This window comes from Mucor mucedo (genome assembly GCF_025094135.1).
Source record: "Mucor mucedo strain NRRL 3635 chromosome Unknown EV154scaffold_86, whole genome shotgun sequence".
NCBI lineage: Eukaryota > Fungi > Mucoromycota > Mucoromycetes > Mucorales > Mucoraceae > Mucor > Mucor mucedo.
In genome coordinates, this window is record NW_026252370.1 from 149640 (window position 1) to 172081 (window position 22442).

The 22442-nt window shown below is 37.0% G+C and overlaps 9 protein-coding genes across 9 annotated transcripts; 3 read left to right on the forward strand and 6 right to left on the reverse strand.

Annotated features, from left to right (window-relative positions):
- Nucleotides 1-1237: 1237 nt before the first annotated feature.
- EV154DRAFT_517902 (uncharacterized protein) lies at nt 1238-2574 on the reverse strand. The gene is made up of 3 exons (XM_051602551.1): nt 1791-2574; nt 1508-1728; nt 1238-1455 (listed from the first exon to the last, which is right to left on the reverse strand). The coding sequence occupies exons 1-3, from the start codon at nt 2290-2292 to the stop codon at nt 1321-1323; spliced, it is 858 nt and encodes a 285-aa protein (XP_051454849.1). The 5' UTR covers nt 2293-2574; the 3' UTR covers nt 1238-1320.
- Nucleotides 2575-3453: 879 nt separating this feature from the next.
- EV154DRAFT_517904 (uncharacterized protein) lies at nt 3454-5739 on the reverse strand. Its single transcript, XM_051602552.1, has 10 exons — nt 5638-5739; nt 5494-5522; nt 4819-5421; nt 4640-4770; nt 4472-4581; nt 4342-4411; nt 4161-4281; nt 4031-4099; nt 3873-3975; nt 3454-3821 (listed from the first exon to the last, which is right to left on the reverse strand). The coding sequence occupies exons 1-10, from the start codon at nt 5686-5688 to the stop codon at nt 3684-3686; spliced, it is 1425 nt and encodes a 474-aa protein (XP_051454850.1). The 5' UTR covers nt 5689-5739; the 3' UTR covers nt 3454-3683.
- Nucleotides 5740-6387: 648 nt separating this feature from the next.
- Nucleotides 6388-8151, forward strand: EV154DRAFT_517907 (uncharacterized protein). The gene is made up of 5 exons (XM_051602553.1): nt 6388-7015; nt 7105-7203; nt 7259-7303; nt 7377-7793; nt 7851-8151. Exons 1-5 carry the CDS (start codon nt 6475-6477, stop codon nt 8090-8092), a joined length of 1344 nt encoding a protein of 447 aa, XP_051454851.1. The 5' UTR covers nt 6388-6474; the 3' UTR covers nt 8093-8151.
- Nucleotides 8134-10282, reverse strand: EV154DRAFT_517910 (uncharacterized protein). Its single transcript, XM_051602554.1, has 2 exons — nt 9238-10282; nt 8134-9152 (listed from the first exon to the last, which is right to left on the reverse strand). The coding sequence occupies exons 1-2, from the start codon at nt 10213-10215 to the stop codon at nt 8361-8363; spliced, it is 1770 nt and encodes a 589-aa protein (XP_051454852.1). The 5' UTR covers nt 10216-10282; the 3' UTR covers nt 8134-8360.
- A 465-nt stretch (nt 10283-10747) lies between these two features.
- Nucleotides 10748-12665, forward strand: EV154DRAFT_425809 (Cupredoxin; the record flags this gene model as incomplete). The annotated part of the gene is made up of 2 exons (XM_051596267.1): nt 10748-12499; nt 12558-12665. The coding sequence occupies 2 exons, from the start codon at nt 10748-10750 to the stop codon at nt 12663-12665; spliced, it is 1860 nt and encodes a 619-aa protein (XP_051454853.1).
- On the reverse strand, nt 12630-13295 carry EV154DRAFT_310635 (ubiquitin-related domain-containing protein). Its single transcript, XM_051594906.1, has 4 exons — nt 13168-13295; nt 13084-13101; nt 12906-13018; nt 12630-12806 (listed from the first exon to the last, which is right to left on the reverse strand). The coding sequence occupies exons 1-4, from the start codon at nt 13183-13185 to the stop codon at nt 12722-12724; spliced, it is 234 nt and encodes a 77-aa protein (XP_051454854.1). The 5' UTR covers nt 13186-13295; the 3' UTR covers nt 12630-12721.
- Nucleotides 13296-16752: 3457 nt separating this feature from the next.
- On the reverse strand, nt 16753-17980 carry EV154DRAFT_447994 (uncharacterized protein). The gene is made up of 3 exons (XM_051597146.1): nt 17782-17980; nt 17430-17726; nt 16753-17363 (listed from the first exon to the last, which is right to left on the reverse strand). The coding sequence occupies exons 1-3, from the start codon at nt 17938-17940 to the stop codon at nt 16836-16838; spliced, it is 984 nt and encodes a 327-aa protein (XP_051454855.1). The 5' UTR covers nt 17941-17980; the 3' UTR covers nt 16753-16835.
- Nucleotides 17981-18014: 34 nt separating this feature from the next.
- EV154DRAFT_517928 (uncharacterized protein) lies at nt 18015-20558 on the forward strand. Its single transcript, XM_051602555.1, has 10 exons — nt 18015-18404; nt 18458-18567; nt 18624-18717; nt 18782-18891; nt 18952-19370; nt 19438-19519; nt 19599-19674; nt 19725-19984; nt 20045-20228; nt 20294-20558. The coding sequence occupies exons 1-10, from the start codon at nt 18045-18047 to the stop codon at nt 20528-20530; spliced, it is 1932 nt and encodes a 643-aa protein (XP_051454856.1). The 5' UTR covers nt 18015-18044; the 3' UTR covers nt 20531-20558.
- Nucleotides 20559-20721: 163 nt separating this feature from the next.
- EV154DRAFT_517930 (uncharacterized protein) lies at nt 20722-22442 on the reverse strand (the record flags this gene model as incomplete). Its single annotated transcript, XM_051602556.1, has 1 exon — nt 20722-22442. A coding segment is annotated over one exon (1635 nt), but the record flags the coding sequence as incomplete, so codon positions are not given.

Below are 22442 nucleotides of genomic sequence, written 5' to 3' on the forward strand. Positions count from 1 at the left end.
AGATGTACGTCTTATATGCTTTAAAGTTGACTCTCCAAAAACAACTTTGTTATATTTTTAGATTACTGCAGTTTAAATCTCAGGATAATTCAGGGGCATTATGATGGAAGTAACAAAGTGTGTGTGTGTGTGTTCATTTCTACCTCATGTATCGTCGCTAAATCATGGATATAAGCATACATTCAGTCCTCCCAAAAGCATCTTATAAGTGCATTGCAGTTTATGATGGACTTAAATTAAGAGATTGTCAAGAGGGTGAAAGTCTCAGTTCAATTAGGGTTACAATCCAGAAACAGTTAAGCCCAAGATAAACGCTTCACAGTTATTCATGGGTTATAACATGCTAGTCCTTGATTAAATTTAGACATATCAATTTGTCTTGTACAAACTATGTATTTCCCAAATGTATTTCGAATTTCTTTGATCAAATTACGGTCAATTTACACAATTAATGAAAATATTACGACTTATCATGGAAATTTTTTTGGCATTAAAATGATCAAATGAAAAATTTATTTTTCGTCACTGATGAAAACATAGACTTGGCATCTAATAAACAAAATGTCCATGTGGATATATGTACAGTAAACAATACAAGCGCACACACGAATATTCGCCTATACTTTTGGACAGTAACTCAACTTACTGTATGACAATAAGTGGTACTTTTACCAAAACATTATCTTCTCAGTAGGTAACTGTAGTGGAGCTAAAAAAAAAAATATCTAATCTTCCAACACTGTATTTTCAAAAAATTTATGACAGAGGGTATCAATCAGCCTAAATGTTTACTCTTGTTATGTAAAATGAAATGATTGTTTTGAACCGATTAAGGATACTTCCATACTGATTCATTATACTCCCATCTTTTATTTAAACATTAAAATTACAAATGGTAGGTAAACTCTAAAGAAAGTGTGTATCATAGCACAAGACTATTAAAAAACCAGATTTATGGAAATAAACACGTACATGGATCACCCGTTAAATATTCTTTAGCGGTTTTCAATTGGATTCCATCCAATGTTTTTTGGCTTTTGACTGTTATGACAGTCCTTATTTATTCAATGATTTTATTTACGTAATCAGGCTAGTCTTTTTATGGAAGTAAGGGTAAACAAATGACCTATGCAGATCCGCGGCTACTCACTGTTAACTAATGTCTTCATGCAAATTTTATGGGGGCTAGGGCTGAGTCTTTCATCACTTGAAATCATCTTTTTATAAGGAGAAAAATGTATTTATTAATTCATTGGTTAAATCATTATTCGTACATGTGAACTTGAGGATTTTTTTTTTGACTATTTCTTTTTTTTTTAATCAGTACGAATAAGCGGTAGAGGAGGAGGTGGAGATGCTTGGATTGCCATTTCCATGAATTTTTGCGTGTCTTCTAAGATTGCTTACGACTGAAAAGTTACGACCACATCCATCAAAAGTACATTTAAAGGGTTTCTAAATGATACTATTAGTTATCTATCCCCATTGCGTTATTGTTTATACATACTTCTCCTGTGTGGCTATACATGTGGGTTGTAAGTGAACTAGGTCGAGTAAATCGCTTGTGACACAAGCGACAGATATATCGTTTATTGTTTCCGGGACTGGGTGATCTTGTATGTTCATGATAGGCTGTAGTGTAAGATGCGGATGAAGGGGAAGAAGATCGCGATGTGTTCATTGAAGAGCGGCGATAATGACTATGTTCATGAGTAGACATCCTACTGCCTAATATTTTATTTTTCTTCTGTTGTTAGTATAAATGAGTATATAAAGTGTAAATAACATACCTTGTTGACTGTTATACATCAGCATGGATGTGGTGGGTGATGTAGATAATGTAGGGGATGAGGAAAGATAACGATTGTCATTGCTTCCATGGTTATAGATATTATTATTCAATTGGTGACGATAAGAATCAACAGACAAGCTGGACTCATTATTGTAAACATTACGTTGAAGATAAGGTGCGGATGAGGGAAGCATGATTTCATGTGATAACATAAGTTCGTTACTAGTACGTCCAGATTTCCATGGTTGATGCTGATATGGTTGTTGAGAATTTATGGTAGATGGGAGGAATGAATAATTATTCGGTAAGGATGATATGGGATATTGTTGATGATTTGACATTACAGGTAATGTTTGTGGGTGATACTGGTTGAAAGAGTGTGTACTATTTGCCATTGAATCATTACGTTGATTGTGTTTTGATCCAGAAGAGATTGGAGTACCGTGATAAAATGGAGTCTGGTGGGCAAAGTTCATATCTGGATAAATGTTGGAAATCATGAAAAAAAAAAAAGAGGGGAAGAGGAAAGGAAAATTTGGAGGGTGGGTGAATAAATAAGTTAATAACCAGCAAGCCGGGTATGTTTATATAAATTTATATTGTTTAATGAAGGGAAAAGGGATATGTATGATGTATGTTACAAATTTGAACCGGCAAGCCGCGTTTTAATTGTAAAGTGTATGTATGAAATATAAACAAGTTTTGAGAGAGAAAAAGAAAGACCTTGGTTCAACCCAGATTTGATTCTTTGTATTTAATAGTGATATAGGGACGTAAGAAGGACTAGAAAGTAAAAAAAAGACATTGAGTACGGTATGATATATATACAGAAAATAATCGAAGGGGTAAATATAAAAACAAGGAGTAGTTTTATTTTGTTTACATTTATTATTAAATATTAACTCTATATTATATATAGAATACACAACAACCACTTTTAACCTTGTTATATTCGTAAAAAAAAAGAACATTTTAAAGCAGTAAAATACATGTGTTTGTAGTGTTACTAAGGTCGCGCTGATACGTAATAGGTTGAGCGAGAGGGGGGGGGGCTAATTCTGTCAACCATACATTACATAAATGCGCAAAGATTTTCGCTGTAATTATTTGTTTTAATTAATAACAAACACAAAGACAGTAATTTCTAAAAGAATTACTACCACGACACACACGTGTATGAATCAAGAAATACGGTATTGTGTGTGTGTATAATGGGCGTGTTACACATATGTGTATTTGTTTACAAAAGGAGGCTATGATCACTTCAACCCCAAAAATCACTGCCAGCTAATAAAAAGCCTTGTAATATATATAATAAGCTCGAGGGAGGGAGATCCAATCAAAAACTTCAATAACAAATAAAAACTTGTTTCGTTTCTTCTTTATTTCTTTTTTATGCGTTACATAAGGTTTAAGGACATGTGGGATGAATATATAAAAGTGTCAAATACCTCCTTGTTTTTGTTTGTTCTTAATTCCGAAAATGTACAAAAGACATCTCTATTTTTGAGGATCGAAACTGGAAGAAATAATGTTCCGGCTCGATTGTCTACACTGCTATAAAATAAGCGACGAGGAGGGGTAACAGCCCATTCTTACCTAAAAAAAGGGGGGGGGGAGGAGGAGGGGGAGGGGGATAGAAAACACACAAGAGAGAGATTGGTCATAACATATTCATTTTGGCAACCTTTTTATTTTTAAGCGAGGCAATTGGTGTTTGAAGAAACCTATTATAGAAACTTTGGGTGAATAAAATAAAAAACAAAAATGGGAGTGGAAGATGGAAAAGATAATATAGTAAAACACTAATAGAAATATAAAGTTATTTTGTATGTGTTTTGTTGCTCTTTTTTTTTTTTGTTTCAGTAAACTTTTTTTTTTCCTTATCATTTTACATCGAATTGGCGTTAAATATGGCCTCCGAGACGTAGGAAGCAGTAATCTGTTTACCACCAAACCATCTGCCATTCAATGCATTGATCGCCTTTTCTGCAGACTCCACCGTATCAAACTTTAAGAAAACTTCGCCCTAAAGTAATCATTAATATTGATGATCAATCAAAAATATTATATAACTTACCATTGAATCAGCATTGACCTTGATATGTTCGACAGGTCCGTAACGTTCACATTCTATTTTAATATCTGATTCAAGATCGCTTACCCAATCTGGCTCTGTTTCTCTATTGTATAAATGTTAGAATACTTAAAAGAGAAATAAATAGATCAAACACTTACTCTGCAGGATTAAACATGTTATTTAACATGACATAGCGAGAAGAACTTGTTGGGATAAATGGTTTGCGACTAGAAGTTATAAAATTTTATCAGTACAGTCATGATTTATTCTGTTCTATTAGATACTTACGGAGCAATAGGAGCAGGTGCCACACGACGAGGCGCCTCATGTTCGTCACTAGGATCTCTAGCAGCCAGTTTTGCCATTAGTTCGGCTCTTGAAAGAGAGTTCAAAGCAACCCCCTCGGTTTCTGAATGATGTACAAAAATATGAGTCGTCTTAATACATAATTAGGTATTAATTGTCTTACCTTCGTCGTCGAGATTGTAGCTACCTCCAGAAGCTAAAGTATTCTTTTCAGTAACAAGACCCACCTTTAACTATAAAAAAAAACAAGGTTCAGTCTACCACGCAAATGCAAATACACAAACAGGACTTACATTTCTACCGGCTAATTCAAAGCCGTTCATCTTTTCTAATGCTTGCTTTGCATCTTCACCATTTTTGTATTGAATAAAACCGAACCCTTTTGAACGGCCAGTCTCAGGATCTATATTTTAAAAAAGGAAGGATTAGCCTGATCAGTCTGATTATGGAATAATCCGTACCTTTGTGAAGATTGACAAAGTCCAAAGCTCCAAACGGTTCAAAGATTTGGCGTACATCATCATCTGTTAAACTAAAATGAAGTGAGCCTACATATAATCTTTGGTATAAAGGTTCAGTTGTAACTCCCAATCTATTGTGTATTTAGTATAAAAATGACTAGCATGATTCTACCACTTACGCGTTTCTTTGAGCTTGCATGGCCAATCTATTCTTCTCCGCTTCAGATAATTGCACAATGACGGGAATACCTAAAAGTTTTTGGCCTGATAATGCGAGCGCATTTTGGACAGAGGATTCCTCGTAAAACTCGACATATCCAACACCCTTAGACTTTCTTGAATTTCTATCTGTAATAATCTTGGCTTCACGGAGACGTCCTGCTTGAGAGAAAAAGTCCTCGAGTTCACGAGTGGTTAAACGAGCAGCAAGTTGAGTCACAAAGACCGTTCTTCTATCTCTGTCCTCCTCAGGGACTGGAGGTGAAGGTGATCTGCCTCCTCTTCTATTATTAGTCCTTCTTCTATCGTTATACCTATCATGAAGTGGGGGTGGGCTTCGGCTACGTCTTCTAGAGGGTGGGCTTCGACTACCGCGTCTTCTACTTCTGCTACGTCTTTTATATTCACGAGAAGGAGAACGTCGATGTCTTCTTTCTCTACTGACTGATCGAGAGGAGCGGCGATATCTCCTACTACTGTGTCGGGAATGTGATCGGGGGTGAGAAGAATGGTGACGAGAATCAGACCGATGTTGAGAGTGTGAAGAATGATGTCTAGGACTACTAAATCAATAAAAAATAACCCGTTAATAAACGTTCAAGGCTTTGTTTTTTTTTTAGTCTTAGATATTTTACCGTTGATCATCTTCTCTAGGTTGTTCTTCCTGTCAAAAACGAAAAAATAAAAAAATAAAATTGTTAGGCCCAGTTATCATTTGCTTGTATTTACTTAATCGTGAGAAGACCCCTCCCACAACAAAAAATATCGAAATTTCTTACTCTCTTTTCTTGATAGGGAGCATCAAGCATAGCTTCAACGTCAATATCCATCGTGATTATAATGTTTTTGATTATCTAAATTACAAAAAGTAGAGGGAAAAGAGGCAAAGTAAAGAAGAAAATTTTGATTGCTTTAGTTTAAAAAAAAAATGAAAATTCTACGTCACCCCAAACCACAAGGCGGCCTCATCGGTCTTACAAATCCCTAAACATGCCGTGGTGGACAAAAGACAGCTGTTTTTTTCTACATATAATCTGCGCGCATGCGATCGATACAGGGACAATATATAATATCAAATAAGTGATTGACTTACTATACAAAAATAATTGTAGCATAAAATGTAAAGATTAAACAGTGGTTCGAATAAGACTATAATGCTATTTAACACTAGCTTTCACGATAAAACAATAAATGTCCTCAGGACAAGTAAAAATGTGGCTTCATAAACATAGCTGTTCTATGAGATTAAAATTTGATTCATCTGAACATTTGAAGCAAAATAGAAATTGCAATCGCAAGAGCTACTCTTCTAGATACAAATTATCGCTGTGGATTAGTCATCAAGATATTTCACCAGCATATACAGATCTATATCTTCTTCTTTATCAATTGGAATTGATGGGGGTATAAGCCCTAAGTCCTATTGGAATAGACGTACAACAAAATCAACCCGAACTCGGCACTGAGGTATATCAACATCTGGTAAAGCAAGCAAAGCGGGGCTAGAATTCCTTCTGAGTGACTGTCGCACGCTTCAATACAAAGCTAGCTCCGACGTGTTCCGAACAAAGCATAAAAAGCATGACCTTCTTTTTTTAACTTTAATAATAATAGATATGTCTAGTTCAAAGGAAGAGCAAAACATTACCACAGGCACTGCTTCCGAGAAAGATAGTTTAAATGACAAGGAGGTAAACCCAACAGAAAATTTGCAGGTAGAGCTAGAAACAACAGCTGTTGAACAACAAACTATTCCTGCTGTTAATGTTGAGCAAGATTATAGTAAATTACCCGAACATGTTCGCATCCTAAAAGAAGCCTTTCCAGATATCGACGTAGAGGTCATTGAAGCTATTCTTCAGACGCAAAATGACAAACTCGAGCCATCCTTTGAGATATTACTGGGAATGTCTGACCCTAATTATAACTCAACACCTATACCACCACAAACTCAAGAAATAACCCCCACTATGCCACCACGACCTTCCTCTCAATTATCAGACAACCCAAGGTCCAGAACAAATAGCGGTCATGCACCTTATGCTTATTGGGAACAACAATCTCAGCAAGCACCTATAACAGTCGAAGACCAACTCCGGATGGATGAGGAATTTGCCAAGAAATTGGCCATGGAAGACGAATTGAGAGCTAATAACCGTGAGTGTCGCGCACGTTTTTTTTTTCTTTTTCTTTTTTTTTAAAAAAAAAATTATGTATACGTAATACTAATAGATTATGCTTATTAGGTCGACAACAACATAGTCAGCAACAACAACAGCAGCAGCAGCAGCAGTATCAAAAACGTGAGCAGGATATGGACCAAGATTCGTTATTTAACCTTCAAGGTAAGCTTGCATAAAGTACCGTCCAGATGAATACATAGCTAACTGCTGAAATTAGAGGAGCTACCTATTATTAAAGAGAAGATGATTGAGGCAGGGAATGGTAAAACAGTTTAACAGATTCTTTTTTTTATATATATATATAATCATGTCGTACTGAGATCGTCTTTAAATAGCCGCGAAAAAAAAAGTAATGGACTTTTACAACCAACTCAAAGCGAACACTCGAAATAATAATATGCCTAACCAACATGAGTCGGCATCCACTTCATCCATCCCAACCACGCATGCACAATACAGAGGGCTACCTAGTGATGACGGGGATGATCTTTTGACCGGTGATATATCTGCGCTTCATTTATCCGATTATGATGTATACGCACAGACGGGTGGCAGGCAAAAGAATAAAGAAACCATCGTCGCGGGATCGCCGCCGACATCAACACCTGAAGCACAATTAAAGGCCGATGAAGATTTTGCAAGACAGTTGGCTAACGAAAGCTCTACTCCTCCCGTCAAAAAAGGTGTAACTCCAACTGTGGTTATAGCACCCAGATCACCACTTGAATTTGATGGGGACTCTGATTATGAAGGTACGTAACACTTAACTGGGGCTTTGAATGTCAATTTTAACACATTTTTAAAAAAAGGTATTGGATTGACAACAGCACCATCTACTCTTAACAAACCAGAAGAAAACAATACAGTTCCCTATGTCATTGGAGATGATGATGATTCCGACTCGGATGACCTTGTTGATATTGATGAAGACGAATTATTTGGCGTTCAGGATGAAAAGAAATCCAAGGAAGGACCCCTCTTAGAAAGTACTGCCAAGACTTCTACTCCAAAATCACCTGAAAGCCCAGCTGATACAGTTACTAAGCAATAATGTCAAAATGTCTATAATAAAAGAGGGGGCACAAGTACGGATTTTTTTTTTTTTTTTTTTTTTTTGTAAATTTAATAGATTATAAATGAAGTTTGCGGAGACACAACGAGCGTTGTACAACAAATAGTTTATTTTGTAGAAAAAAGTTGATGAAATTGGTATAATAAAAAAATTTAAATTTTGACATGATACAGTGCAAAATATATAGCTTTATAGTGGGATGAAACGGCTAGGCCAACATTGAGGGCCTTAATTTTTACGGCTAGTTTTAGTAGAAATTCAGGTCTAACATGTCGTAATCGTCGCCTGTATTTGACAATGGATCTATTAACAATGTATCCCATGGATCACATGTGCTAGCTAAATCCTGTGTAAAAGTGACAGACGGTTTGGATGTGGTTGGTTTTTGATATGGATGGTGGCGTTTCGCTGGCGATTTTTGATGAGACGGTTCTTTTGAAATTTTCGGGGGAAATGTATAGCCATTGGTTAGACGGACGGGTTGGAAAGAGTCCGCAGAATCCTCTTCATGTGCTGTATTTGGTGGTACCTGCAGTGCCGAATGATTCGAGTTGAATGAATTGCTTGATGAAAGTGAGGAAGCATAGGAGAAATCGTCATTGGTTTCCACTGGTTTATTTGAGGGTGTACACTTTTGTTGAGCAATTTTCCAAAAGTCAATACCCAAGAGTGCAGAAAGATCTGTAAAGTCCAATTTCTGCGTCGTAGGAGGACCTTCCAAGTCAGGTTGAGACTTCTTTCCGTCTGCTTGTTGCTGTTGCTGCTTAAAATCAAGGTCATTTAAGCCTTGAAGACGTCGCCACTTATTGGTAGTTCGACGAAGGTCATAGTCTATAGTCAAAAACCAATACTTTTCAAAAAATTCGGGAGGTAATTGCCAGTTAGCTGCAACAGCTGGGTCCCCGCCGTGAAACACAGAGTGGCCTAAAAGACATCGGAAACAGTCATCTAAATCAAATTGGTCTCTAAAAAGAATCATTCTATCCCGCATGTGGGCGGTTGGAATCAAATCAATACGAGGGTCATGTGGTATTGTCAACTTTAACAAAAACGCATTAGTTAATATATTCTCAGGGTTTTTGTTTTGTCTTTGTCTTTTGCTTTTCTCTTTTATCTTCTTTTACCTGCAAAATAGTAGGTTGAATAGCAAATGGCGCTGCGTCCATTCGTACGCAAGCTGACTGCAATCTGAGTCGAAGTCGGAGTGCTTGAACAGCAGCAAGGTTTGAAGTGAGTGGTTCCTCAGTTAGCATGACTGGTTTAGGAATATTGCTGTTACTGTTAGTATGTAACGAATTTAGAATAGGCGACTCCCGGGATTCAGAATCTGAACGCACAGAACCCGGGGAAAGTGGTGGTATGCTTGTTTCTCGTTCGTCAAATGGGTGCACAAGATTTTCATCAGTGGGAACATCAGGGCTAAATGTTCCCTCCAGGGTAGTAGTCGAAGTTTCAGTTGGGGTAGATTCAGTCATTGGTGCGGGTGTTGAATCGCCTGTTTCTTGCCGTGGAGAATTGCAGACATCTGGTACAGCGTGAATGCCACCTTTAGTAATCACTATTGAGCCCGATGAGAGGTATCGGTCACGTTGCTTCATTGTATGGGTATGGCCGAATAACTTCGGTGGAATTGGCAGTTTATTATTAGCATTGACGCTAATATAAGTAGAAATAGATTCAGGAATCGATTGCGCAAGTACAGTCAAAGCCTGTTCATTGATGTAAGGTCCGTGCTGGGGAATGACTAGGTTGTGCTGGAAACATACCAACTGTAAAGTCAGTACGATTCCTTTCAGATACCAGTTTTCCGAACGCATAATTTCTTGGTCGGCTTTGAACTGTTCATTTTCTGAATGTAATTTATCTCTCTGTTCACGAATTTGCTTGATGGCTATTTCAAGTTCTCGCATGTGTCGCTCTTTACGCTCTCGAAATGCTCTTTGTGCGGCTCTATTTTGTGCTTTACGCAGTGCCGGGGAAGCTGGATTGGGCTTACGTCCTGGCTTCTTTCTAATTTTAATAGGCGGCTGAGGTGTATGCGACAAGATATCATTGATTTGTTCTGTGGTATTGCATTCGGTGTCTGACATATCTTGGCTCATTTATAAAGTTTTTATTTTGGGCAAAAGGGAAAGGGATAAATGGTAAAAAAAAAAAAAAAAAAAAAAAATCAAGACCAGCAAGCATAGGCTGGTATTTAAATGGGGTAGAAACGCGGGGTGAAATGAAACGGAGTGTTAATTGGGTAATCCAATGACTGGAAATGATGGTGCTTCCTGCACTAGGTTCCCACACTTTGCCCGAAAATTCTATATGGGCTTTTTGGTATGACGTAAAATCGGAAGAATACAATGAATTATCGCAATGTAATTTGGAATAGAATTGCCTTTCAAGCAATGCTCCTCATCACGAAAAAGTTTGTTTGGTATCGTGTTCAATGCAACCGATATAAATCTTTGGGATGACAGTGTAACATTAAACTTTAATATATTGTTTTTTTTAAAAGTAAACGATGTAACATGGCAAATTAGGGAAACCTTATAATGTAGCAATTCTGACTAGGATTATTAGTTTCGGACAGAAAGTGAGCACAACGTATAAAAATCCCTTTTTTTACAGCCTTTTAAAACATTAATGACCCGACTAATACGTTTAGTTCACTTAGTTTGCTTGGCTTTATTAGCGAACAATGTGGTACGAGCAGAGTCTACTGTCCAATCCAATCCTATAACCCGCTACTACGAGTTCAATGTTACGCAACAATCCATCAATCCAGACTGTTCGGACCATACATCGCCTGTATTTCTCATAAATCAACAAATGCCAGGTCCCGCCATAGTGGCAAATCAAGGCGACACATTACATATCCGGATCCGTAACCAGCTATCCGAAGTACCAACTCACCATCATAATGTGGCTATTCATTTCCATGGAATTCGCCAATACGGCAGCTCTGAAGCTGATGGTGTTCCTTATTTAACTCAATTACCCATTCGTCCCGGAGAAGAATTCGTGCATGAATTTCGTATAGTCAACCAAGCCGGAACTTTTTTTTACCATGCACATGTAGGTTTGCAAGAAGAAACAGTCTTTGGTCCGTTCATTGTCTATGAGTCTCAAGAAGCAAATCCGGAAGTTTTAATAAATCCAACAGGCAAAGAAATAGTGGCGTCAAATCATTCCATTTCCAGATTTACTCCACCCGTGCTTAGAGGCGGGCCATTCGAATATGATGACGAGAGGACGCTTATACTTAGTGAATGGTGGCATAGACCTCACCTCGAATTCGAAAAATTTATTATGGGTCCTAACTTTACTTTTCTACCCGAAGCCGATAGCATTTTGATAAATGGTCATACCCTGCACAGCTCAAGACGTGCAACTGTTGCAAAATGCGGTGGGTACGAAGTTATACCAGTCCAGCCTAATAAAACATACCGTATCCGTGTTATTGGAGCCACAACATTTCGAACACTTGGTTTTGGTATCGCAAATCACAATTTAACTATCATTGAAGTCGACGGAGAAATGATTAAACCATATACTGTCAGTCAGTTAGAGGTTGCTCCCGGACAGCGTTTCTCTGTTTTATTACATACAGATCAAATGCCTGAAGATTATGCTATTCAAGTGGTTCGTCGATGGTCTGACAATGTCGAAAGAGTTACAAATGGTCTTGCTGTTTTACACTACCCTCAATTATTGTCTCGTCTTAGCAAGACTATTCCAGAAGCAAATAGTCGAGGAATATTACGACTTAAGAAGCCAGTCATGCTCGAAGCCCCATCCATCCGGCCGAAGTTTGAAAAGGCATCACAAGAATCTCCGTATTGGATTTGGAATAATCTTGAGCCGTTTTATGGCGTGGATCCAGTCGTGCGCAAACCAGCAAGTAGAACCATCAAACTTAGAAGTGTTGAGCGTCGCCTTCCTGACGGAACTTCAAGATTTCAAGTAAATGGTGTAGCATACTCTGAAGGTATGAGTAGTAGCCAGCAGCCTATTCTGCATGGTATCCTCAACAATACACGAATGTTACCTGGCAGGTATGATACCTCAAAGTCTAACGGATATGATCCCAATCTCAGAACATATCCCCTCAAGCATTTCGAGATTGTAGATATCGTGATACAAAATACTCACATGGCTTTTGAACCGTGCCGCAGTCATCCATGGCATACACATGGTCATTCTCATTGGGAAATAGCGAACGGCCAAGGAGAATACGACGAAGAACGGGATGGCGATATTAGAAATATTGAGCACCCAATCCAAAAAGATATCACCATGAATTACCCCAACGTCGATCCTAGCTTATTCATGAACAATGGAACCAAGGTTACAACTCCTGTAGGTTGCGGATGGTCAAAAATTCGTATTGTAGCGGTAAGTGCGTTTGGTTAGTACCAATAAATTTAATCTGACATTTCTCTTGTTCAAATAGGACAATCCAGGTGTATGGGCTGTACACTGTCACAATACCCCACACATGTTGATGGGAATGATGGTAGCTTTAGAAGAAGCACCTGAATTAATCCGTAAAATACAGTGATTTTTTTTTTGTTTCAATAAATTTATTTCAACTATTGTAAGTCTTTGTCAGTTGGCTTATTGACCACCGCGAAGAGCCAAAACCAGATGAAGAACTGAGCCGCCTTCAATGCCGTATTGACTAGCTGTCATCTCATCAGCCCTACAAAAGCAAAAAAAAAAAAAAAAAAAAAAAAAAAAAAGAAAAGAAAAAAACCTCAGCAATGGTATTCACAGATTCTAAGTTTTGACTTATATTTACATTTGCTTTCCACTATAAATTAAACGTTGTTGAGGAGGGGGAATACCTTCCTTCTCTTCTACACGTTCTTTAATACGGGAGATCTTGTCATTGGGCTCGATATCGATTTCAATCTATTTTTTGAATGCTTTATAAACATAACGCTCTACTAAAGAAGAAACTTTGGCACAAAACTTACTTCTTTTCCGGTTAAGGTCTATTCAGTCCAAACAAATATTAATTCCAAGACAAAAATGTGGGTAACTATTACTGATTGTCGTACCTTAACTTTAACAAGCATTTTATTCGTTTATATTATTTGTGTTTGAAGAAAAGAAAATCAAACAGCCTTTCTTTGTTCGCGCTCGAAAAAAAACCTTTGAAGGATTGCACGGTCACGTTACGTTGTAGCATTGCCTATGACGTCGTTTACTTCTTTATACGCGGTTTTTAAAAGTAGAGGGCTGCTTTGCTTTTGAGGGAAGGGGCGCGTTTATTTTTTTTTTTTTTTTTTTTTTGTTATCTTTGTATAGTAAAATTAGAATTGGAAGGAATGTTTGTAGAATCTGTACGAGAGAGAAACCAGTGATTGAAGATGGTCAATTCTTCGAGCTCAGTTTCAGTAAAAGTACATTGCTGACGTTTAAGTTTATGAATGTTAGAAATCAAAGTGTCAAAATCTGTTGAAGAATTGCTTGGAGCGGTGAGAGGAGCTTGCTCATTTGGAGTAAGAAGAGCTGAGCTATCAGACGAGTTCTGGGGAATGGTTGCGTAAGTGGGGTCCAAAGAAACTATTCGATTTAAGGTTAGTAAAAATAAAAGAAATGAAGCCGTAAAGAATTCAATAGTATTTATGTTTACCTTCAAATACAGACAACCAAGACATATCACACATCAACAAATACATGTGTTTGCATGCGATATTGATAAAGCGGAAGTCAGGGCAGCTGCAAGTGATCATTTGAAGATCGTCCACCACAACATCATAACCTACACCAGAAGTCAAGAAAGAAGAAGCAACATAAACACTCCTACCATCAGAATTAGTGGTTGCAGTTTCGATTATTTGTTTCAAAGCATCAGCACCGGTAGCCTCTGCCTGCATCTCTCTTGTACGATGTCGTCTTTCTTCTAGACCCATTCTTCCAAATTTCAAAATGATACGACTGATGTTATGGTTGTGCTCAGGCAGAACACCCTTCACTAAAACAAACACCAATCGATCAACTCTACGATTTCTTTTTTCTACCAGGATATGTTGTCTTCAACTGTTTATGCCAACTTTCTATATAATTGTTCGTCTCCATGCTGGTGTAAACTTGCGGCTGGTATGCGGCAGACCATCGCATAAACGCATCTTTTTCCAGGTACCGGCTTTATAATACTGCAAAAAAGGCAGGATATACAGAGTTTTCGGTGATAAACGCTGTCAATTTTCGCGTGAAGACGGTTCTATCACGTCTTACATCACTGCCTTTAGATCCGCGATGATCTTGCTCTGGACGGTGTTGTTGTGGTGGGTATCACCAGGCTCTTGCTACATGAAACAAATACCATTGTACACTTGCCAAAGGGCATACTTCTTGAATCACACCCAACTCGGTACTACTGACATCGATGGCGATCTCCTCAATGTTTAAGATCCCAACATTATTTCTCAAGAACTCCCAATAAGTTGGCCAATGGACCCATTGATTGATTGATTAAGAAAAAAAATGGCAACAGGACAGCCAGTGCCGGTCAAGGAATGGCGTATGACAATCGTATACAGGATTCCGTTGGAAAAAACTGTTAGTGCTGTGGGTAGCGTCAAGACATACACTACGAGCTTGCAGTAGCCATTGATGGACTATCCGGCAAACAGACGACCTTTAGAGCAGCTGGGCATTTGATCTTCTTGCTTCTCTTCTGCAAACCGCGTACCTGGATGGAAGTACCACCTCAAACAACACCAGTATGCTCTCTTTTGGAGTCTAAACGATGACATACATAGTATTTTCTGAAGACATAGGTTGGCTGTCTTTGTCTACCATTTAAGTATCCAGTAGGGGCATCTTAATGTTTGTTAAAATTCCAGTTTTACACCATGTTTGGAAACAGATTTTTGAATCGCAGGTTTGTAGGTCTCGATAGGAACTGTTACAGTAACATGAATAGGACAACAAGTTTGGATGTCCCATTGACATTCTATTCAAATAATAGGAAAGGTAAGTTGGAAAAGGAAAAATTAGTTAGACTTGCAGGAAAAAGGAAATTTTATAAATTCTGTCATTGGGCCCGATTGGGTTTTAGATCATGTACAATGCAATAAAAAATATAACTTTCAAATATCCATTATGTTAATCAAAACTTTGCTTTCAAAAGTAAATATCACCAAAGGCTTATATCGTACCAAGTTGAATTATCGATGCCATACAGTGTTCTTTACTACATTTCAAGAGTATTTACTATGGCTTTAGATATCGGGTTCTTTTTTTTTATCAATATAGAATATCTCTTTATATGTCCATAAAGATATGACATTTCAAAAGAAAAACAAAACGGGAACAGGCTACAGATTTTTGATGGGAAAAGCAACTATGGAGCTTCTTAAGTGGTTTTTGAAGCTAATGACTACATTTATTCTCGCGTTAGATCAAAAGCCATCTAATGTTTATGTCTTTTGGATGAGCCTTTGGTCCCTATAAAGTTTAATATCCAATAAAAACTTTACATATGCCACTTACTCTCAGTCAGTCAATCACTTAGTTTGTAAGAGTTTTCGATTCTCAGTCAGCTTCTTTATTTCAAGTCGAAAATCACCAACTTAATCTGTAAGATATTTCGATTTTCAGTCAGTGATCCACAGTCTCGTGTTTACTTTATCCTACAATTATATAATACCATTGGTAAGAACCTGGAAGCGTAAGACAGATAGTTTTTTTCCTCTACAAATAAAAATTAAATAGAACCTTAAAACTAAAACATAAAACCTGAAATTGATCCTAATAGTAACATATCCACAAATACCTCTTTTAGAGCCGTGTAAAACATACACATCAATATTAAATTGATAAACCTGGCTTTTCATAACACACATGGAATTTGTACACTGTAACCTCTAAAGTTACTCCTCAACTTATACGTAATTCTTACCATCGCAAGGTAGAGAAATTATTATTCTCAACTTGTCGTCGAAACCCCTTAATCCACAAAATTGACGTCTCTAACAGCATTTGATTTGATATATTATTATTTTTCAAGTTATAAAAAAAGCCTCTTTTGATTTTTTCTTTCTTTATTCCTTTGCTAACCAAAAGGAAGGAAAAAAGGGACGAAAGTATCGAAAAAATAAATAGGTATAAATGATACTTAATCTTTAGCTAAGCAACGTCTCAATTCAAAATTTCAGGGCCTTTTATTACAAATCAACTATAGATACACATAAGTAGCACGTTTATATTTTTTCTACTGCTTATATTGACCGATTTTTCTTTAAAAAAAAAGAAAGTACGAACACTGTAAAATTCTACGGATGAACGCTTAAAAAGGAAGGTTTGATCCGGTTATGCCTTGTGACATCAATCAGTAACAATAAAAACCTGCAAGTAAAAAGTAAATTTCTGGTACAAATGATCAAGTTATTTCTTTTAAGAAACGATTACTATCATTGGACTGAAATGCTTAATGTCAAGACATTCTTGCATAACGCGATGAAAAAAAAAAAAAAAAGCCAAGACTGCCGGGGGGATAAATCTCTCTTCCGCCAATGCGAAAAGTCTTTCTGGTTGTGTCACGTTTTCTATTAATAGATTTTTGGCTAACAGGGTTTTAATCTTTTGGTTTTAGGATTAAAAATGACATAACTTTTTAGACTATGTACGAATTATATGTTTTAAAATAGGAAGAGGGTTTTTATTTACGAAGGTAATTATGTAAAGTTGATAAAGGGGAGAGAGGATATAGATACAATTAAAAGTTATTGTTATAATAGGTTGGCTCTGGGTGAGGAGGCATATGCTGAGGAGGTGTGTGCTGACCAGGTACGTTCTGAGGCGACATATGAGGAGGCATATGCTGGGGTGTTGGCATTGGTGAAAATCCGATGGGATTGTGATCCACATACTGACCAGGCTGGATAGCGTTACCATCGTACACGGGAGTGAAAGAGGTACGGCGATAATCATCACCATGATTATATGGGCTTGGTTGAGGATCATTGAATGGTGATGACTCTTGGTGCTTTGATTGATATTGATCAGCAAAGGGTGATTCTTCCTCGTATCCGTGTGTTCTACCGTACTCGGGTTGGCTATTGTGATACTCTTCATCCTGTTGTCTCTCTTCTAATTTTTGTTGCTTGCTTAAACGATGCTCGTTTAATCTCTCTTGGATTAATGTCTTTTCTTTCCAGAAATGAATAAAAGTGATAGCTAATGTAGTTAACCATAAAATACATGTAATCCAAGCAAATCCAGCAGTTACTTTAGCTAAATTACACTAATTTTTTTTGTCAATTTTTCTGTCTTTCCCTTTTTTTTTTTTTTTTTTTTTATGATGTCTTACCTGTGTTCCCCAAGAGCTACTATAATCGTCTCCAAAGTCCTCAATATAATCCGGATTAAAAGTACAATTAGATGCATCATTTGAATGAACGGTAATAGCGATACCAGCGGTTGCCCACATAAAAGAATTGAAACTACAGAAGATGATGTTTGTACGGTTCTTCAAACAGAATTTGCCAAGACGCTTGAACTTGTTGTATTTCTCGTACATCCAAGGGAAATAGACTAGTAAGAAGGGAACAGGCAAACTTGTGATTGCGACAAATAAAGCATAGTTTGGAGCTGGTTTTCCTGCGCCCTGATAAACAAGAGGTTAATATACATTTATTTATGTTTGTTTTGTTCCGGCTTACAAGATAACGAGCTTCAATAGCAATCATCGGAGCAGCCACACAAATAGTCAAAAGATCCGTTGCCACCGTGATCAAATGAAGGATTTTTTTTATAAGTTCTAATTTATCGGTTGTTTTCTCGGACATATCGACCGGTAAATCTAGTTTAAAGCCTCCCATTATACGCGTGTTTTATTTTTTTTATAATATTTGAGAATAGAAAAGGAAACAATAAGAAAAAGAAAAAAAAAAAAACTTTGGGCTGATATTTTGTTTTTTATACAATGAGACAGTTACACAATCTCAGCCTCTTTTTTTATGACGAAAACGGTTACAAAATTATAATTGAATCTCCTCCTATATTGACGTCTCACTCCCTTCTCCTTTCTACTGTTATTTTCATGACATCTCGGGTCATTTTAATATTTTGTTGTCTAATATGGTGTCATCTTGTTTCTGGATATAAACAAGGTGACCCTGTACATTTATATTATAACAAAATATTCTCTTTAAAAAACCAGCTCTCCTATAGTTATCAATCACTTTCTTTCATCTGTCCAACTCAGCAACATTCAAGAAAGAAAAGCTTACTCGTATTTGATCAAGATCTCAGAGGTGACAGATTTGTACAGAGTGACTATAAAGTATGCAAACCCTTTTTCTGTTAATAGAGCACCTACTAATTGACCACGTATAGCTCAACTTTCTCGAAAATCAAGAATGTAAAGTATTATGTAAACAACCATGGAGCATAGAAGATGCCATTAAAGTAGAGGAGCTAGTTGCAGATGACTACCTCGTTGAATGGTAAACCGCCCTCCATGTTATTCATTCTATACGTGTAAAGCTAACATATAGGATAGGGAATTAGATGGCATGCCTGGTGCAACTGTCTCATATACGAACGAAGCACCCGAACATAATTATAGAATTGGATTTCCATTGGGTTTTAAAAAGGTAATAATTGGATTTTTTTGCCAAGAGAATTTGCACTATATCATTAATACCATCACAATGAAAGGCAGATTCAACTTTTATCAATAACCACGTGATATTCCAAGTACTTTATACCTCAGATCCTGCACAAATTGGAAAATATGATATTGTCGGATTCGAGGTGTACCCGGATTCGTAAGTAATAGAAGTATCGTGTAAACTACCATGACAGATACTAATTCTTTCTACAAAAAGTATTGCTGATGGTGAATGTTCCAAGAAAAACGTAGAATACCCATATCAACAAGTCACTGGAAAGAGAACGACTGTCGCATTCACTTATTCTGTGCAATGGAAAGAGGTTAAAGACAAAATGAACCGTTGGGATGCATTTTTATTGCCTCCTAATAAGGAGAGACATTATTATACTTTATTGAATGGTGTGATTGCTACTCTTATGGTATTTGGTATCATCGCTGTTATTATTTTGAAAACAGTTTATAAGGACACCAGCCAGGATGATAAGGATCTCAAGTTATTTGATGATGCAGATGATTTCATAGGTTGGAAGTTGATTAGTCGCGATGTATTTAGACGTCCAATTTACGGTGGCCTTTTGACCCCAATTATGGGATCAGGTATTCAGTTATTGATTGTATCCATTGGTTTAATTGGTAAGCTTGATTTTACATGATATACGGAGGGGGGGGGGGATCAACAAAGTCGTTAAATGTAATATAGTTTCTCTTTATATGGGATGGTACCACCCTGCTCAGCCTGGTTCTTTGACACGTTGGTTTACATTCTTTTACTTGTTGGGCGGGTAAATAAACCTAGAATCAGAGCCCGAATTCAAGCCAAAATTCTAACACAAATTATTTATTTTTATACAAATGTAACAGTGTACCTGCCGGTTACGCAAGTGCTAGAGTTTATAAAGTCTTCCGTGGCAAGTCATGGATCTTAAACGGTATCCTTGTAAGTATCTATTTATTTCTTTTGTATTTTGATACTAAACTGAAACATAGACCGCATTTGTTGTACCTTTTGGAGTTCTTTTTGTTTTGTTTGTACTTTGTATGATTACATGGTCCCAGCAATCATCACTTGCAATTTCATTTTCAGGCTGGGTTTCCATTTTCTCAATTTGGATATTTGTTCTTTTGCCACTTGTATGCATCGGGGCTTATATTGGTGAAAGATCTGAACGTATGGAACAACCTTCTCGTACCACACAAATGCCACGTATGGTGCCTGCTAAGCGTTGGTACCAGCTTAATTTGATTCGGTATGTAGATTACATTGTCATATGAGGATACCAAGATCTAATTAATGTTCTGTACTATAGTATTCTATTAGGCGGTATCATTCCATTTGCCATCATCTTTTTAAACTGGCACGAGTTCTTGACTTCTGTTAGTAAAGGAGAGTATATATTATCTATTGATTATACTATGGCTGTTTCCATTTTAATGCTTATAGCGACATCTGGGATCACAATTGTTTTGATATTTTTACAACTTTGTGCAGAGGTACACCGGAAAAAAGCGATGTTGTCATGAAAAAAGTCTCGAATCTAATCCTTTTATATTCATAGGATCATCATTGGTGGTGGCAATCCTTTATTATTGGAGCATCTCCTTCATTTTATATGTTTTTATATGGTCTTTACTACTTTCAGAGTACAAAAATTAAGGGATTGGTGGGCGCATCAATTTATACTATCAATTTGATTTTGGGTTGCAGTGTCATTGGTTTATGTACTGGCACACTTGGGTTCCTGAGTGCATTTTTTGTTATTAGAAGAATTTATTCATCCATCAAGGTTGATTAATAGAATTAAACATTTTTTATTTTAATTATATCTTTTGATCCGTACTAAACATCATAAGGGGATTCGCCGAGTTATCCATTTAAGCCCGATTTTTTATGTGTCCACCAACTAATTATAGTCATCACACTTATCTACTATGTGCAATTATAAAAGAAGCTTCATCATTTCATTAATACTTTCCATTTTTGACACAGGTGTTTGGAGGACGTGGAAGTAAAAGAGACCATGTCCAGTTAATTATTTTATTGTTACAAATGGTCTTTATTTTTTATTTAATTTATAAGACTTCAATTGGAAAAGTATATGATTGGTGTAAGTGAGGTTTATATAGTAGAATCTCGAGTTTATCTATATACAGACACGTTATGTCCAAGCACAGTTTTTCAGTTACCAATGCCTCTGCGTATAATTCTCTCGTACACGGGTACAACTTGTGAGTATCACCCATAATAAAATGTTCGCCTTTCTCAGAAGTAAACTTGAGATAGAACTTCCAATTGACATCGATTAATCCTTGATATGATGTAATTTCCCATTTAAAGACTTCCAAATGTGTACTAGGCATATATACGGGATCCATATCATGCGCATTTTGAACCTTCAAATTAAGATACTTGAGTTTTGGCAGCAGAAAGTGTAATGTACCTCTTGTAGCAAGGTCTGGTTTACTAGACGTATAATTAAATGACAAAGACTCCAACGAATCATGATTGACAAGGGGTAAATCAGTACTGAAACTACCACCAGAGTCGATAACTTTAAGTTCTTTTAAGTTTGGACATAATTGAAGGTCTTGATGTAACTGTAGTCCATCTGTTGTAATTACTTCACTCCAATCTGGTAGCTCCTTTATTCTCCACATATTTTCAATACTGAGAGTTTGGACCGCGCGCCCTACCCTCTGAAGAAGCACTGTATGTGGTGGAACATCATATAAACTTCGAACCATCATTTTCGTCAAGACTTTTTTCAAGCCGGTCGAAAATACAATAGGCAGGCCTTGAGGGTCAAACTCGAAACTATCCGGGTCGTATACAATTCGAAGCTGGATGTCGTTCATCTTTGACACGGTCATGAATTCCACCCAAGCGTCAAGCAGGACTTGTATTCTAAAGTTGCATTCAACCTTTAGATAGGGAATATGATACATGTAATGAAAGAAACGGACCAGAGTGCCGAAAGAAACGTCGAATGAGTGATAAAAGTCAAAATGTTCATGTTGATCGCTATAAAGTCCAACATGGAAAATTCTAAGCTCTTCAAGCTTAGGTAATTTCCTTATCAAATAATCCAGCGATTGATCACTATTCATGATCCTTTCCCCTGAGCCACGGAATAGTATGATATCGGGACGAGGCACTATGACAAAATTATCACTTCGAAGCTGTGGTATTATAGGATGACCCGAGTTTGGCAAAGGATAGAATGTCACTTCCAAACCCATAAGTTCTGGGCATGCTTGAATGATGTCTTCCAAAAATGACAGATTCTGATGGCTGTGGCGTAAAATCTTAAGATAATCTAAAGCTGTAAAAGTGTGTAATTGACCGGCAAGTGTTTCAAATGCCTCGAATTCAATTTTTTCCATAACTCGACTATGCACGATTTGATCACATAGTGTAAGGCAGTTGAGTGTGTTTCGAAATGCCAAGACGGTAGACACGTAGGTCTCAATGCTATCTTCATGAGGTTCTGGAAGTTCCTGTATTCTACTTAATAAACCATTTTTGGCAGCACAATTGAGACGAGTCCAAAATGCCAAATCAGTTAGGGAAGAGCAGATTGCAATGAGGTTGGGACAATATTGGAAGAGGTGCTCGAGTAAATCATCTTTTTTCTTCCTATTATTGGAAAGATGGCAGTTGATTATTTTAAGATTTTGGCCCAGTGCTGGAGTGCTGTCTAGTGTGCG

Coding starts and splice junctions, on each gene's coding strand:
- EV154DRAFT_517928 (XM_051602555.1), top strand. CDS start 18,045: ATGAGACAGTTACACAATCTCAGCCTCTTTTTTTATGACGAAAACGGT. Junction 18,892..18,951: donor TTCGAGGTGTACCCGGATTC/GTAAGTAATAGA, acceptor TTCTACAAAAAG/TATTGCTGATGGTGAATGTT. Junction 20,229..20,293: donor TTTTACAACTTTGTGCAGAG/GTACACCGGAAA, acceptor TTATATTCATAG/GATCATCATTGGTGGTGGCA.
- EV154DRAFT_447994 (XM_051597146.1), bottom strand. CDS start 17,940: ATGGGAGGCTTTAAACTAGATTTACCGGTCGATATGTCCGAGAAAACA. Junction 17,727..17,781: donor CTATTGAAGCTCGTTATCTT/GTAAGCCGGAAC, acceptor CTTGTTTATCAG/GGCGCAGGAAAACCAGCTCC. Junction 17,364..17,429: donor GTAGCTCTTGGGGAACACAG/GTAAGACATCAT, acceptor AAAAAAAATTAG/TGTAATTTAGCTAAAGTAAC.
- EV154DRAFT_517904 (XM_051602552.1), bottom strand. CDS start 5,688: ATGGATATTGACGTTGAAGCTATGCTTGATGCTCCCTATCAAGAAAAG. Junction 4,582..4,639: donor CTTTGTCAATCTTCACAAAG/GTACGGATTATT, acceptor TTTAAAATATAG/ATCCTGAGACTGGCCGTTCA. Junction 4,412..4,471: donor TTGAATTAGCCGGTAGAAAT/GTAAGTCCTGTT, acceptor TTTTTTTTATAG/TTAAAGGTGGGTCTTGTTAC.
- EV154DRAFT_310635 (XM_051594906.1), bottom strand. Junction 12,807..12,905: donor ATTTATAGTGGAAAGCAAAT/GTAAATATAAGT, acceptor TTGCTTTTGTAG/GGCTGATGAGATGACAGCTA.
- EV154DRAFT_517910 (XM_051602554.1), bottom strand. CDS start 10,215: ATGAGCCAAGATATGTCAGACACCGAATGCAATACCACAGAACAAATC. Junction 9,153..9,237: donor TTCAACCTACTATTTTGCAG/GTAAAAGAAGAT, acceptor TTTTTGTTAAAG/TTGACAATACCACATGACCC.
- EV154DRAFT_517902 (XM_051602551.1), bottom strand. CDS start 2,292: ATGATTTCCAACATTTATCCAGATATGAACTTTGCCCACCAGACTCCA. Junction 1,729..1,790: donor GATGTATAACAGTCAACAAG/GTATGTTATTTA, acceptor ATAAAATATTAG/GCAGTAGGATGTCTACTCAT. Junction 1,456..1,507: donor TGTATAGCCACACAGGAGAA/GTATGTATAAAC, acceptor AGTATCATTTAG/AAACCCTTTAAATGTACTTT.
- EV154DRAFT_517907 (XM_051602553.1), top strand. CDS start 6,475: ATGTCTAGTTCAAAGGAAGAGCAAAACATTACCACAGGCACTGCTTCC. Junction 7,204..7,258: donor TTCGTTATTTAACCTTCAAG/GTAAGCTTGCAT, acceptor TGCTGAAATTAG/AGGAGCTACCTATTATTAAA. Junction 7,794..7,850: donor TGGGGACTCTGATTATGAAG/GTACGTAACACT, acceptor TTTTAAAAAAAG/GTATTGGATTGACAACAGCA.